Source organism: Neocloeon triangulifer, unplaced genomic scaffold (assembly GCF_031216515.1).
Source record: "Neocloeon triangulifer isolate White Clay Creek 2 clone unplaced genomic scaffold, ASM3121651v1 ptg000014l, whole genome shotgun sequence".
NCBI classification, from domain to species: Eukaryota; Metazoa; Arthropoda; class Insecta; order Ephemeroptera; family Baetidae; genus Neocloeon; species Neocloeon triangulifer.
In genome coordinates this window covers 178212-190652 of record NW_026775556.1, presented here as the reverse complement: position 1 = coordinate 190652, position 12441 = coordinate 178212, and the positions used below count along the sequence as shown (strand labels likewise).

General features: G+C 39.6%; 1 protein-coding gene across 5 annotated transcripts in view; it reads left to right on the top strand.

Moving 5' to 3' along the window:
* LOC132200115 (sodium/potassium-transporting ATPase subunit alpha) overlaps positions 1-11832 on the top strand; it is a 49204-nt gene extending 37372 nt beyond the window's left edge. For 2 of the 5 annotated variants that reach the window (XM_059625325.1, XM_059625326.1), the window contains 13 exons: positions 1000-1113; positions 1873-2125; positions 2184-2452; positions 2509-2819; positions 2948-3449; positions 3507-3718; positions 3867-4009; positions 4069-4325; positions 6097-6191; positions 8560-8734; positions 9031-9161; positions 9220-9321; positions 9652-11832. In XM_059625325.1, the coding sequence (XP_059481308.1) occupies positions 1000-1113; positions 1873-2125; positions 2184-2452; positions 2509-2819; positions 2948-3449; positions 3507-3718; positions 3867-4009; positions 4069-4325; positions 6097-6191; positions 8560-8734; positions 9031-9161; positions 9220-9321; positions 9652-9772 (2685 nt within the window). In that variant the 3' untranslated portion in view covers positions 9773-11832. Of the gene's footprint in view, positions 1-267; positions 382-999; positions 1114-1872; positions 2126-2183; positions 2453-2508; positions 2820-2947; positions 3450-3506; positions 3719-3866; positions 4010-4068; positions 4326-5212; positions 5308-6096; positions 6192-7082; positions 7178-8559; positions 8735-9030; positions 9162-9219; positions 9322-9651 lie in introns of all 5 variants that reach the window. The other 3 variants (XM_059625322.1, XM_059625321.1, XM_059625323.1) reach the window with 3 other exon arrangements.
* The last annotated feature ends 609 nt before the right edge of the window (positions 11833-12441 follow it).

Genomic DNA, 12441 nt, shown 5'->3' with positions numbered 1-12441 from the left:
AAAAAAGCAGAAAGCCTTTTGCGTAGAGTTTAAGTTGAAAATTGAAGCAAAGGTTTCCTGCTGCCTTTCAAATTTCTCTACAAATTTCATTTTGATCTTGCACCATTCTGTCTGGAAACCCAATCCAGAGATACAATTTAAAATTCTTTCGATATTTTCGTCTCTGGCTTGCGTTTCTTCAACTAACCGACGTTTACATGAAACCTTGTATCTTGTCTTGTGTTTTAACAAATTGCTCTTCTTTGTTCTCTTTTATGCTTGCCTAAGCTTTACTTGGGGGTTGTACTTTCTGCCGTGGTGTTCATCACGGGTTGCTTCTCCTATTACCAAGAAGCAAAATCTTCAGCAATCATGGATTCATTTAAAAGCTTGGTACCTCAGGTAAATGGTCCCACAGACACACGCCTCTCTAAATACACACACATTGGTGGTTTCTATATATTCTCTATATATTGATTGTCGAGAGAATCAAAGCGGCTCCAACCACCCTCGTCAGGCGACCAGGTAACGTTGGCTGTAAATAGATGGAGATTATTACAATATTTTGGCTTTCGATTGAATAATCACACAAAATTAGTGTCTGTGGATAGCCAAAACTGAGAAACGACAGCAAAAAAAGGAACGGCTCAATTCACAAAAGCTTGCTTGGAAACTTTTCAAACTGCTTAAAAAAAACTTAGCAGGATTTGTTAGATGTTTCTTGTGGTGTGCAAATGTGACGAGTGCGTGTAAATATATTTCATAGAGAGACGAATTTTCAATGTGCTTCTTACGTCCTTCCTAACGTCTTTTCAGTTTTTTGTTTTTCTCTTATTCACCCCCGAAACTATCTGAAATCCCTTGACCCGGCCAATCAAATACAGCTTCTTGCAAATCACGACTGTATTTTTTTTAAATGAACACAATAAAAAAATAAATATTTATTTGAAATGACGAAGATCGTGTGAAATCTCTGCAAGTGAATGTTGTTTGACACGTGTATGCCGATGACACTTTCAGTTGTACCTGGGTTGTGTACTGGCTGCTGTGGTTATCATCACTGGATGTTTTTCATATTACCAGGAAAGCAAGAGTTCAAAAATTATGGAATCATTCAAAAACATGGTCCCACAAGTAAGTATAACCCTAAGTTACCTATCCTTCAAACCTTAATTTTTTGCAAATATCTAGATGTTTTTTCAAACAATTTTTTGAATAATTTCCTCTACCCAAGTAAAAGAATTTGCTGTATTTTGGTGTTTTTTAATATATTTGTCCCCGTTAAACGAGCTTAAGATCACCAGCGAGAAAAAGAGATGATTTTGCTAATTGATCTTTTCCTCGCATTGTAAAAATTCAGCTCTTCGGTGTTTTTGGTGTATTTTGGACTCTTCTCACAAATGACTCTCCATTTTTTTTTCAATCCGATGACTCCAGCACGTCAACATACCTTTCCCTTTTCTCTCTTACTCTCTCATTGTCAGTTCCAATAATACCTCTCTTATCTTTACACTCAACTGTACTAACAGGTAAAAATAGACAATGATAAACATTCACTTCTTTTTCGTGATGGGTGTCTTGACACAAAACTGCTCGACACCAATCCAGCTCACAATTAGACGATTAGTCTTGTTAGAGGCTTTGAAACTAGATTCCTAGTTGAGTGTTCTTAAAAACTTAGTTTATAGAGAGGAAAAGTAAAGTAAAATATATATTAAATAGTTGTTTTTGTGCCTGGCGCATTTTTACTTGAGTCATAATATCTTTTAAGGGATGTCTGCCGTTTGACTAACACGAGTAAGTTGTTCAATACGCATAAACTAGCAGCCAGGTTTAAATTAACAAATTAATATAAAAATAGAGGGCAGCGCTAACAGGGTTGACGATTTGCAGTTCGCCACTGTTCTTCGTGAAAGCCAGAAGCTCACCCTGCGCGCTGAAGACATTGTGCTTGGAGACATTGTGGAGGTCAAGTTTGGAGACCGAATTCCCGCCGACATTCGCATCGTCGAGGCCCGCGGCTTCAAGGTTGACAACTCCTCGCTGACCGGAGAGTCCGAACCTCAGAGCAGAAGCCCTGAATTCACCAACGACAACCCTCTGGAAACCAAGAACTTGGCTTTCTTCTCGACCAATGCTGTTGAAGGTCGGAACTTAGTTTTAATTATAAAAGAAATTGACTAAAAAATTTAATTTTTGCTCAGGTACCGCCGTCGGCATTGTCATCAGCTGTGGTGACAACACTGTCATGGGACGTATCGCTGGTTTGGCTTCCGGCTTGGACACTGGAGAGACCCCCATCGCCAAGGAAATCCACCATTTCATCCACCTGATCACAGGTGTGGCCGTCTTCTTGGGTGTGACCTTCTTCGTCATTGCCTTCATCCTCGGCTACCACTGGCTCGACGCTGTCATCTTCCTCATCGGAATCATTGTGGCCAACGTACCTGAGGGTTTGCTTGCTACCGTCACTGTAAGTTCCGAAACTTTTAAAACGATTCAGATTTACTTAAACTCTTGCCTTGCCAGGTGTGCTTGACACTCACTGCCAAGCGAATGGCCTCAAAGAACTGCCTGGTCAAGAACTTGGAAGCCGTCGAAACCCTGGGCTCCACCTCTACCATTTGCTCTGACAAGACCGGAACCCTGACCCAGAACCGAATGACCGTCGCCCACATGTGGTTCGACAACCAGATCATTGAAGCCGACACCACTGAGGATCAGTCCGGAGTGCAGTACGACCGCACCAGCCCTGGATTCAAGGCCCTCGCCAGGATAGCCACTCTTTGCAACCGCGCCGAGTTCAAGCCCAACCAGGAGGGAGTGCCCATCCTCAAGAGGTCAGTTTAAATTTTATTTTTAAATCACCTACAAATTTATTTAATTCAGGTTAAAGTTTTAAGTAATGAATTAAGGGAAAAAGTGAATTTTCGTTAATAGCAATCAAAATTATTTATTATTTTTTCAGGGAGGTCAATGGTGATGCTTCCGAGGCTGCTCTTCTGAAGTGCATGGAACTGGCCCTTGGCGACGTCCTGTCGATCCGCAAACGCAACAAGAAGGCCTGCGAAATCCCCTTCAACTCGACCAACAAGTTCCAGGTGTCGATCCACGAGAACGAGGACGCCAACGACCCCAGACAGATCCTGGTGATGAAGGGTGCCCCGGAGCGCATCCTGGACCGCTGCTCTTCCATCTTCATCAACGGCAAGGAGAAGGTTTTGGACGAGGAAATGAAGGAGGCGTTCAACAACGCCTACCTCGAGTTGGGCGGCCTGGGCGAGCGTGTGCTCGGCTTCTGCGACTTCATGCTGCCCTCTGACAAGTACCCTGTTGGATTCAAGTTTGACGCCGACGATCCAAACTTCCCCACCTCCGGACTCCGCTTCGTCGGACTTATGTCCATGATTGACCCTCCCCGCGCTGCCGTGCCTGACGCCGTTGCCAAGTGCCGATCTGCCGGTATCAAGGTCAGCAATTCCCAACCCCAAAGTATGAAAATTTGCTAAACTAAATTTGGTTCGCAGGTCATCATGGTCACTGGCGATCACCCTATCACTGCCAAGGCTATTGCCAAGTCTGTAGGAATCATCTCCGAGGGTAACGAAACCGTTGAGGACATTGCCCAGCGACTCAACATCCCCGTCTCCGAAGTCAACCCCCGCGAAGCCAAGGCCGCCGTTGTCCACGGTTCTGAACTGCGTGAACTCACCTCCGACAACCTGGATGAAATCCTCAGGTAAATTAAAAATAAGAAAGAAACTGATATAATAATAGTACAAAAAGTTATTCTTCTTTTATTTTGATTTAAAACATTTTAAAGTTAAAATTTAAATTCAATTCTAATTTTAATAGAAAATTTAAAACATTTTTTTATTAATTTTCAGGCACCACACTGAAATTGTGTTCGCCCGTACCTCACCCCAGCAAAAGCTGATCATCGTTGAGGGTTGCCAGCGCATGGGTGCCATTGTGGCTGTAACTGGTGATGGTGTCAACGACTCTCCCGCCCTCAAGAAGGCTGACATTGGTAAAATCCTATCTCTAGGTTAAGTATTTTATTTTTTACTCATTCCGAGGGAATTCCAGGTGTTGCCATGGGTATTGCCGGTTCCGACGTGTCCAAGCAAGCCGCTGACATGATTCTGCTCGACGACAACTTTGCCTCCATCGTCACTGGTGTTGAGGAGGGTCGTCTGATTTTCGACAACTTGAAGAAGTCGATTGCGTACACCCTGACCTCCAACATCCCTGAGATCTCGCCCTTCCTGCTGTTCATCTTGGCTGACGTGCCACTGCCTCTGGGAACCGTGACCATTCTCTGCATTGACTTGGGAACCGACATGGTGAGTATGCGTGGGCCGACCCGAGCCCACCATTTCTCTCTAACTACCTTTTCATACTGCAGTTTGGACTGTTCCTGAAAAAAATGCATTTTTTATATAACATTCGGATCAATTTTACATCTGAAACTTGTGAACTCGGATGCTTAACTGTTAAATTTTTGCAATTAGATACCTGCCATTTCTTTGGCTTACGAAGATGTTGAGTCAGATATCATGAAACGACGACCAAGAAACCCCTATTATGATAAATTGGTTAACAGCAGGTAACTCCCAAAGTTCAAATCACTTTCTCCAGTAAGCTATTCTCTTCTCTTCTTTGTAGCAAGTTGAATCTCATATAAAATCATTTAAATTGAGTATTGCTAGAAAATTTTTAACTATATTTTGCATAAATACATTTAAGTCCAGGAGTTAAAAACAACCAATTTTTGGTTCAATTGAGCAATCTCATCTCTAGAGAAAATCACAGTTCTCTTTATCTTCTGAACTTCTTTGCTCTTGGTCCGTCTCCTCGAAGGTTGTCAAATGGTTTCATTTTGCGAAAACAGTCCAAAATTTGCAATAAATTTTATATCATGAACTTTTGGCTCATTTTCGGCTGCAGTTAAAAAAAAAACAGGCGCCCAAAATGAGTCACTAATCTGTGTTGTTCTGAAGGCATATGGATTTATAATACCAAAAACTGGGACTTTTAAATTTAAAGAAAAACCAATTGGCCAAGCAAAGTCCCAGTTTTTCACAAAAAATGTTGATTAATTGGATTCAAAGCTGGTCAACAACTCTCGTCCGAGAATAATTTAGTTTAGAATTTGATATGTTTAGTACTTTTATTTCTCTCCATGTTAGTCCATTTCTAATTGACACAATTTTTCTCACCGAACAATTAGCTGCCTGCAATTTCCCTTGCTTATGAGGAAGCTGAGGCAGATATCATGAAACGCCCACCACGCAACCCATATGTTGATAAATTAGTAAATGAAAGGTAGCTAGGTGACATTTTTAGTTTCTCTGGTTTGCTGAGTTTTCCGATGAGTGAATATTAACAAGTTTTAATTTAACCATTTGCTAGAAAAGTGGATTTTGCAGAGTGACTTAACCTGGTGACCAGATTGATTGGACACATGAAAAATTTGAATACACTTTATTACCTCGAATTGAGGGATTTCAACGCCAGAAATTTCAGACTTGAAATCCCTCACCGGCAGATCTTGGCAAAATTTCGTCTCAAATGTAGATAGTCAATCTTGACAAGTCGGATTTTTTTATTAGAATAGTTTTCCTCAATGATGCAGAATTATTATTGCATTTCACCAATCTAAATAATTTCACTGAATTCCCCTGACATGATAATTAGTAAAAATATATCAAAGCTTGGCCTAATTTTGAAAAAAAAAATAAGTTTCACACTGGCGGTTTGAATTTCCCCACCCGTCACTTTTGGTTCCTCAGATTTTAGCCTTTTAATTTTTTTTTTAAAGATTCACACACTATACCAGCCTGCACTGAATGCTTTTTATATAACTGTGCCCTGCCTGCAGCAAAAGAGTTATATTTCAGATGTTTTTTGCCTTTTCAATATAGAGAGTTTTTAAATCTGCAAACAGGATTAGAAATTTGCGAAAATTTGCGAAAACAAACAAAACTCAATTTTTTCACAATTGATCCAGACTCAACAAAAAATATTCCATATTGCCTGTTGATTTTTGTACATGTTGTTGGTTTTCCTTTGGTTGTTGTTTTACTTTGATTTTTGTGCCGTGCCCGCAATCAGGTCCCTGCCATTTCGTTGGCCTACGAGGAAGCCGAATCTGATATCATGAAGCGTCAGCCGCGAAATCCTTTCTCAGATAAACTTGTAAACGAAAGGTAATTTTTCCAAAACTAAACCGTCGAGGCCAGCAGCCTATTTGCCTCTTATTTTTCTATAAAAAAAAGAAAAAGCAGCAATTTTCTCTATCTATACATATATATTTTCCTCTTTCTCTTTATCTATCCACTCCTTGGTTTTGGGTTGTCTAGTCTTTGTTTTGTCATGAGATGCGTCGTGAAATTTAAACCAATCTCCAGAGCAATTCTTTTCAAATAAAAACGTGCATATTTTTTTATATCTCAATTATATAAATGATAAGCTGAAAGTCCGAATTCCGAATTGGTCGCTCGCTCGTCCAAGGTAGGTACGCGAATGCCGGCATCAATCAGATTCTGCCTGCCCATTGAAATACCAAAGTATTATTTACCGATTTTCAACTCGTAACTCTAGTCCAGATTTCTTTTCACTTTCCGTTGATTTCGCTCAGATTCATTACTTTATTTTTTGCCTGTCTGTATTTTTGTCTGCGTGTCCGTGCCGCTTCACTACCCTGTCACACTCGCTGCGAGATTTTTTGATTTCCTCTCTTTGAATCACCACTGTAATTGAGACCTTTTTTGGTTTTGAACATGGAGGCCGCCTTGTTGATTTTGGGTCAAGCGCATGCGGACGAACCGAGATTCGAATCCGGTCGCCCTATCTCGATTTTTGCATAAAATAATTTCATTTGATCATATAATTATATTTACGAAATGCGATTTGTCCCACCCACCAAGCAACCACAAGTACGAACAACCACCACCACTGCTATTACTACTGCTCCTATCTAACTTGCTCTCTCACCACAAAATACTGTCTCATTATTATTAATCTTGATTTTGAACTAGTCTGTTTCTTTCATACTGCTCTCCTCAACTACCACTAACTCGGCCTGCCATATTATTTAGGTACCTGCTATTTCTCTGGCCTACGAGGCACCAGAATCTGATATCATGAAACGTCAGCCTCGTGACCCTTACAGGGATAATCTAGTCAACCGAAGGTGGGTTGTGGCTCATTGCAAACAGACCAAAAACTACACACTAAATAAGCCTCAACTCGATGGTTTTCTCTTTTTTTTCCTTTTTCCGAAACTTTTTGTTTCAAATTCAAAGCAATTTTTTTTCGATGATTTTCGTACGCTCAAGAGTTATTTCTATCAATATGATTTTGATATTTTTTAGTTTTAGCGAGTGATAAATGTGCTTTTAATCGATGTCGTCGGTTCTCAAATCAGTGTGTTTAATATATTTGGTCAATTCGTAATTTTTCTTTTTTTTATATACATTCCGTTTGGTGTACATACATACGAGGGACGCATGTTACGCAGAAGTTTACCAACACACGATTCCGACAAACAAAAATATACTTTGCCGAAAGGAAGCTTAACAATTTTTGAAGCTTTTCACCAGTTTTGATGTTTTAGAACGGTTTTTTCAATAGAGTTTTTATATACGGCTGACCCCTGAGCATGGTGTTATTTGAGACCAAAAGTGCCACAATTAAAAAAAAAAGAAAACATGCTGTGTACAAAGCTCAATTCACTGTGGACGATTTTCAAAAGAAGGAGAAGCACAGAAAAAAATCCTGACCTGAATCTTTCATTCTTCATAACTCCTGATATTTCTCTCTCATTGTGCGCCAATCTCATCTAATTTCATGCTTTTGTCCTTCACCCATCTCACCCTTCTTTCCGAACACAATTTTTGAGAAAAAAAAAGAAAAATCAATGCAATGGAGATATTTTCAAACCATTATTTTGGTTTGTGTGTTAGACGCAAGCCCTTTTCGTTTCCTTGGTTGTTGGTGTGCGTCTGTCTCATAGGTGCTATGGAATGCCTTTCTTTCTTTGTCTGGTTCTTGTTCGTTGGTCCTTTTTGTCACAACCACTCACTCACACTGTCGCTCACACCGGCCGCAGAAGGACGAGGAAGAATTGAACCACTGCTTTTTTCGGACATTTATACGTGTGTATCTCTTTGTGTAGAACCGAAAAAAAATATGTATGTGTGCAAGCGAGGAGCAAAACCGTGAGTATTTCGGTGTAAATATTTTTCCTCTGCTGCTCTTTGATTTGGTTTTATACTTGCTGCCTTTCTTTATTTACAACTTACAACTAATCTCGTGTGTTTACAAAAAAAACTAACTTTTCGCATAAAAAACTTCTCACTTCTTTTGCGAAAAAAAAATAAGAATTCTCTCTCTCTCTCTCATTCTCTTGCGTAGCTTGTTTTCACAGCTCTGCTTGAAAAAGATTTTTCGAAATGCCACCTGTAAATTATTTCCATAGTAATTTTTTGAGAGTAAAAATAAAAAATTCAAATTGGTGGCGTCAACTTTGGATGTTTAGAAATTTTCTAACTTGGCTCTTGTTCCCGTATCCAGGCTCATCTCCATGGCCTACGGTCAGATTGGCATGATCCAAGCTGCTGCAGGCTTCTTTGTCTACTTTGTCATCATGGCCGAAAACGGCTTCCTTCCCGGAGACCTCCTCGGAATCCGCAAGCAGTGGGATTCCAAGGCTGTCAACGATCTTACCGACTCCTATGGTCAGGAATGGGTAAGAAATTCATTCGTAACCTAAAATGAATTTATTGTTTACAACATAAATACTTTTTCAAAATTGGGATCAATTTGATTTAATTCGAGTTTAAGTTGAAGTGTTGAATTAAGAAAAGCAGTGAAATATAATATTAAATTAAAAGCTATATTTAAATTACCCTGTTCTTCTTAATTCGTTGCTTTTGAAGTGAAATGAAATAAATTCAATAAAAAGGTATGCAACCTGCTCGTCACCCGCGCCTGCCAAGTTGCATAATTTTTAATCAAAACCTAAATTTTTATTCCTTTTCGCAGACTTACCGTGACCGCAAGACCCTTGAGTACACTTGCCACACTGCTTTCTTCGTGTCCATTGTGATTGTGCAATGGGCTGACTTGATCATTTGCAAGACAAGGCGTAACTCCATCGTGCACCAGGGCATGAGGTAAAATGACTTCAAAAAATGTAATTTCTTGTATTAACAAATTATTCTTTTCTTGCAGGAACTGGGTGTTGAACTTCGGTCTGGTGTTCGAGACCGCCCTCGCCGCCTTCCTCTCCTACACTCCTGGCATGGACAAGGGTCTCAGGATGTACCCTCTCAAGTAAGAGCCAATTTTTATTAACAAAATTCAATAACATTGGAAGAAATGATATAAATATTTTGGGGTTGAAAAGTCTAGGGCTCATTTTTTGGATCCTGATTTTTAAGGATGGGTTTCAATTTGACAAATCAGAACTTGGGACCAAACTTCATGCTAAATAAGAAGCTCAATATCCTTAGCAAAACTTTTCTTCATTATTTATTTCCTTTTTTTAAACCATTGCTTTTAAATTTTCTTGAAATGCTCTGCAATTGATTTCAATCATTGGGGAATTTTTAAGTGATTTGATAAATTTGGCTCTATCTAATTTGTGTGATTTTTTGTTTGCAGGTTCGTGTGGTGGCTGCCAGCCATTCCCTTCTCCATCACCATCTTCGTGTATGACGAATGCCGTCGTTTTTACCTGCGCCGGAATCCCGGTGGCTGGTTGGAGCAGGAGACCTACTACTAGACGCGTCACTTCTCCTTTCAAGGCATGTGCGACTACCCTACTTTCTTTTATATTATTGAGGCGACCTGATCCGTCTTCGCTTTGCCAACAAGAACCATTTCGACGACAACAATGCCAGCATTATTCCTCAGCATCATCTCCTCCTCCTCCTCCTGGGACGAGAACGCGGTCGCGCATCGGCAGAACAACAACGTGTTTCGAGAAATCAAAACCGAAAAAAGAAAAATATCTCTATATAAATATAAAAAGAGGGAATCCATTCATAGGTCGCTTTGCCTTTACATGATAAGGAATAATTATCGATGAAATATCAACGCTCCAAGCATAATTACCAACCAGATTAACTGTAGTAGCAGCAGCAAGCGGCAATAGTGGCACATTCCAACCAGGGGCTGTGGACTTAGTGGAGGCACCGGGAGGGGGACAATATTGCCGCCGGATCGCCAGCATCGTCCCCCTCCCGCACCAAAAGACCTTTTTACGTTACAAACCAAAAAAAGCACACTCACACTCAAATACACACAGACACATACAGGCCTGTCTCGAGCAGAAGACCGTCGATTGGGATCAAATGAAACTCAGCCAGCAAGCGAGGAAGAGAAAGAAGATTGCCATCCGACGACCGCTGTCCCACCTCTAATCACGCGATTGCTTCTTTGCATGTTGCCACCATGGAAAAATAAGAAAGAGAAAAGAACCCATAGAGAATTCCGTTGCAAGCTAGCCAAAATCAACGAATTCGCTGCTGCCCCGCCGCGGACGCGAGTTCATTGAGAATGTTGCAGGAAAATCACATTGGAGCGCTTTCTTATTCTTTGCTGGAGCCACGTTTTAGTAGGCCACCATTTAACAGTAGTGACACTTCTGCGAACTGAACTTGTTTTTTGTCGCCAGTAAAAACTGGCTAGAGTAATAACGAGAGAAAAATTTCAAAAAAAAAAATGATGATGATTTAAAAAATAAGGAGATCGGAAGAAGTAAATCCAAGTGCTAGTGCGAAAAACATATATTTGAGGAAAAAATAAATGCTGTATTTCAATGTGTATATTGTTTACTCGTATATGCATCTCAAAAAGGAAAAGTGGTAAAGCAGCATTTCTTTTTTGCTAGACTGTTCACAAGAGAGTTAAAATTACAAGTACATAAAAAACAAATGCTGAGGAGTTGTTTGTCTGTTCGTTTCTGGCGAGTTGGTTAATCTATTTAAAAAGAAAAATGAAAGAGAAACGACACACAAAAAACACGCAACACTCACATGGAAAGGAAGAAAGAAAGAGAGAAAATTAAAATAAACCAAGATGTAAAAATGCTGTTAAATCTTCTTCACTACTTTTATCTTGTTTTTATTAGTTTAGTGCTGAGACGTAATGAGAGAGTAAATGCACACATCACCACACAGGAACATAAAGAAAAAGCACTAACTAACCGCAGTGGCAAGGAGTATAAGAAAAAAAAAATGTCCGATCATTGGCTCTCGATTGAATTGAAAGCGAATATATTATACACACACACACACATAAAATGAAGCAGAATTGTGCTGGAAATAATAAATTTAGTATAAACACACACACAAAAAGTTCTATTCAAAATTGTTGTGCTAGAGACCATTCTATTCTTGAGAAAACTGTTGTATAAAAATCGCGAAAAGTATTATCACGGCGAGAGAAAGAGAGCGAACGAAAGAGGAAACACTCGAAAAAATCTGTTGTTCCCCTTTTGAATATTAAATGAAGCAATTGAGACCGTTTTATTATAAACCGCGTCTTCGGAAACGATCCTCCGCGCGCGGCCGCCGACCATCGAGCGCCCCTTCGGTTGAGCGTCGCCCTGGCGCGACCTTTCGGGAAAAGGTGGCTCAGGGCGGTCGGCGGCGGCACCTCCGGAGACGATTGCTTTTGAGGACACTGCCATTTTATTAATACTAACTATAATTATTATGTGCGAGTTATATTTTTGTGGCGTGAAGTGTTATATAAATTGTTAAAATGAGAGGTTATGAGTGTTTATGTTGTTAAAAGTAAAACAAAATGGAATTTGAAAAATCTTGAAAAAAAAAACAATGAAGAGCGATTCACGTGCGGCGAAAGAAAGAAAGAAACGGCAACTTCAATGTCTGTAGTGGAAGGAGATTTTAAGTAAAAATACAATAAATTAAACAAAATGGAAGAAGAACTTTTGTTTGTATAAAAAAAAAAATCAAAATTCAAGGATATATAAATCAAGGTTTTGGTTTTGTAATTGGATTTGATGTGAAGCTGCTTAAAGTTTTGAAAGGGGCAAGGAGACAACTCTGTATAAAACTACTGTATGAGGTTTTGCTGCTTCCATTAATATCATTATGATATGATACAACATGAGAAATTGTTTAGCTGCCTACGACACACACACAATACATGACGGCCTGTATAGATGAGATGATGAAGATATTATTAATTCATTATAATGAATAAAACGCAATGAGGTATTTCATCAAGAATAAAACCAATAATTTAAAACAAATAATTCAAAATTGCTGATCAATATCGCATCAATCCTCCGCAAGTCCCGAGAAATTCGCAATGCAGGCCCCTCTCTTGAGTTTTTTTTTTTTACAAAAGCGAGTGAGAAACAAAATCAGTCCTCCCTTCAGACCGCCATAGACCTGTGAATGGAAAGAAATACCAAAAATC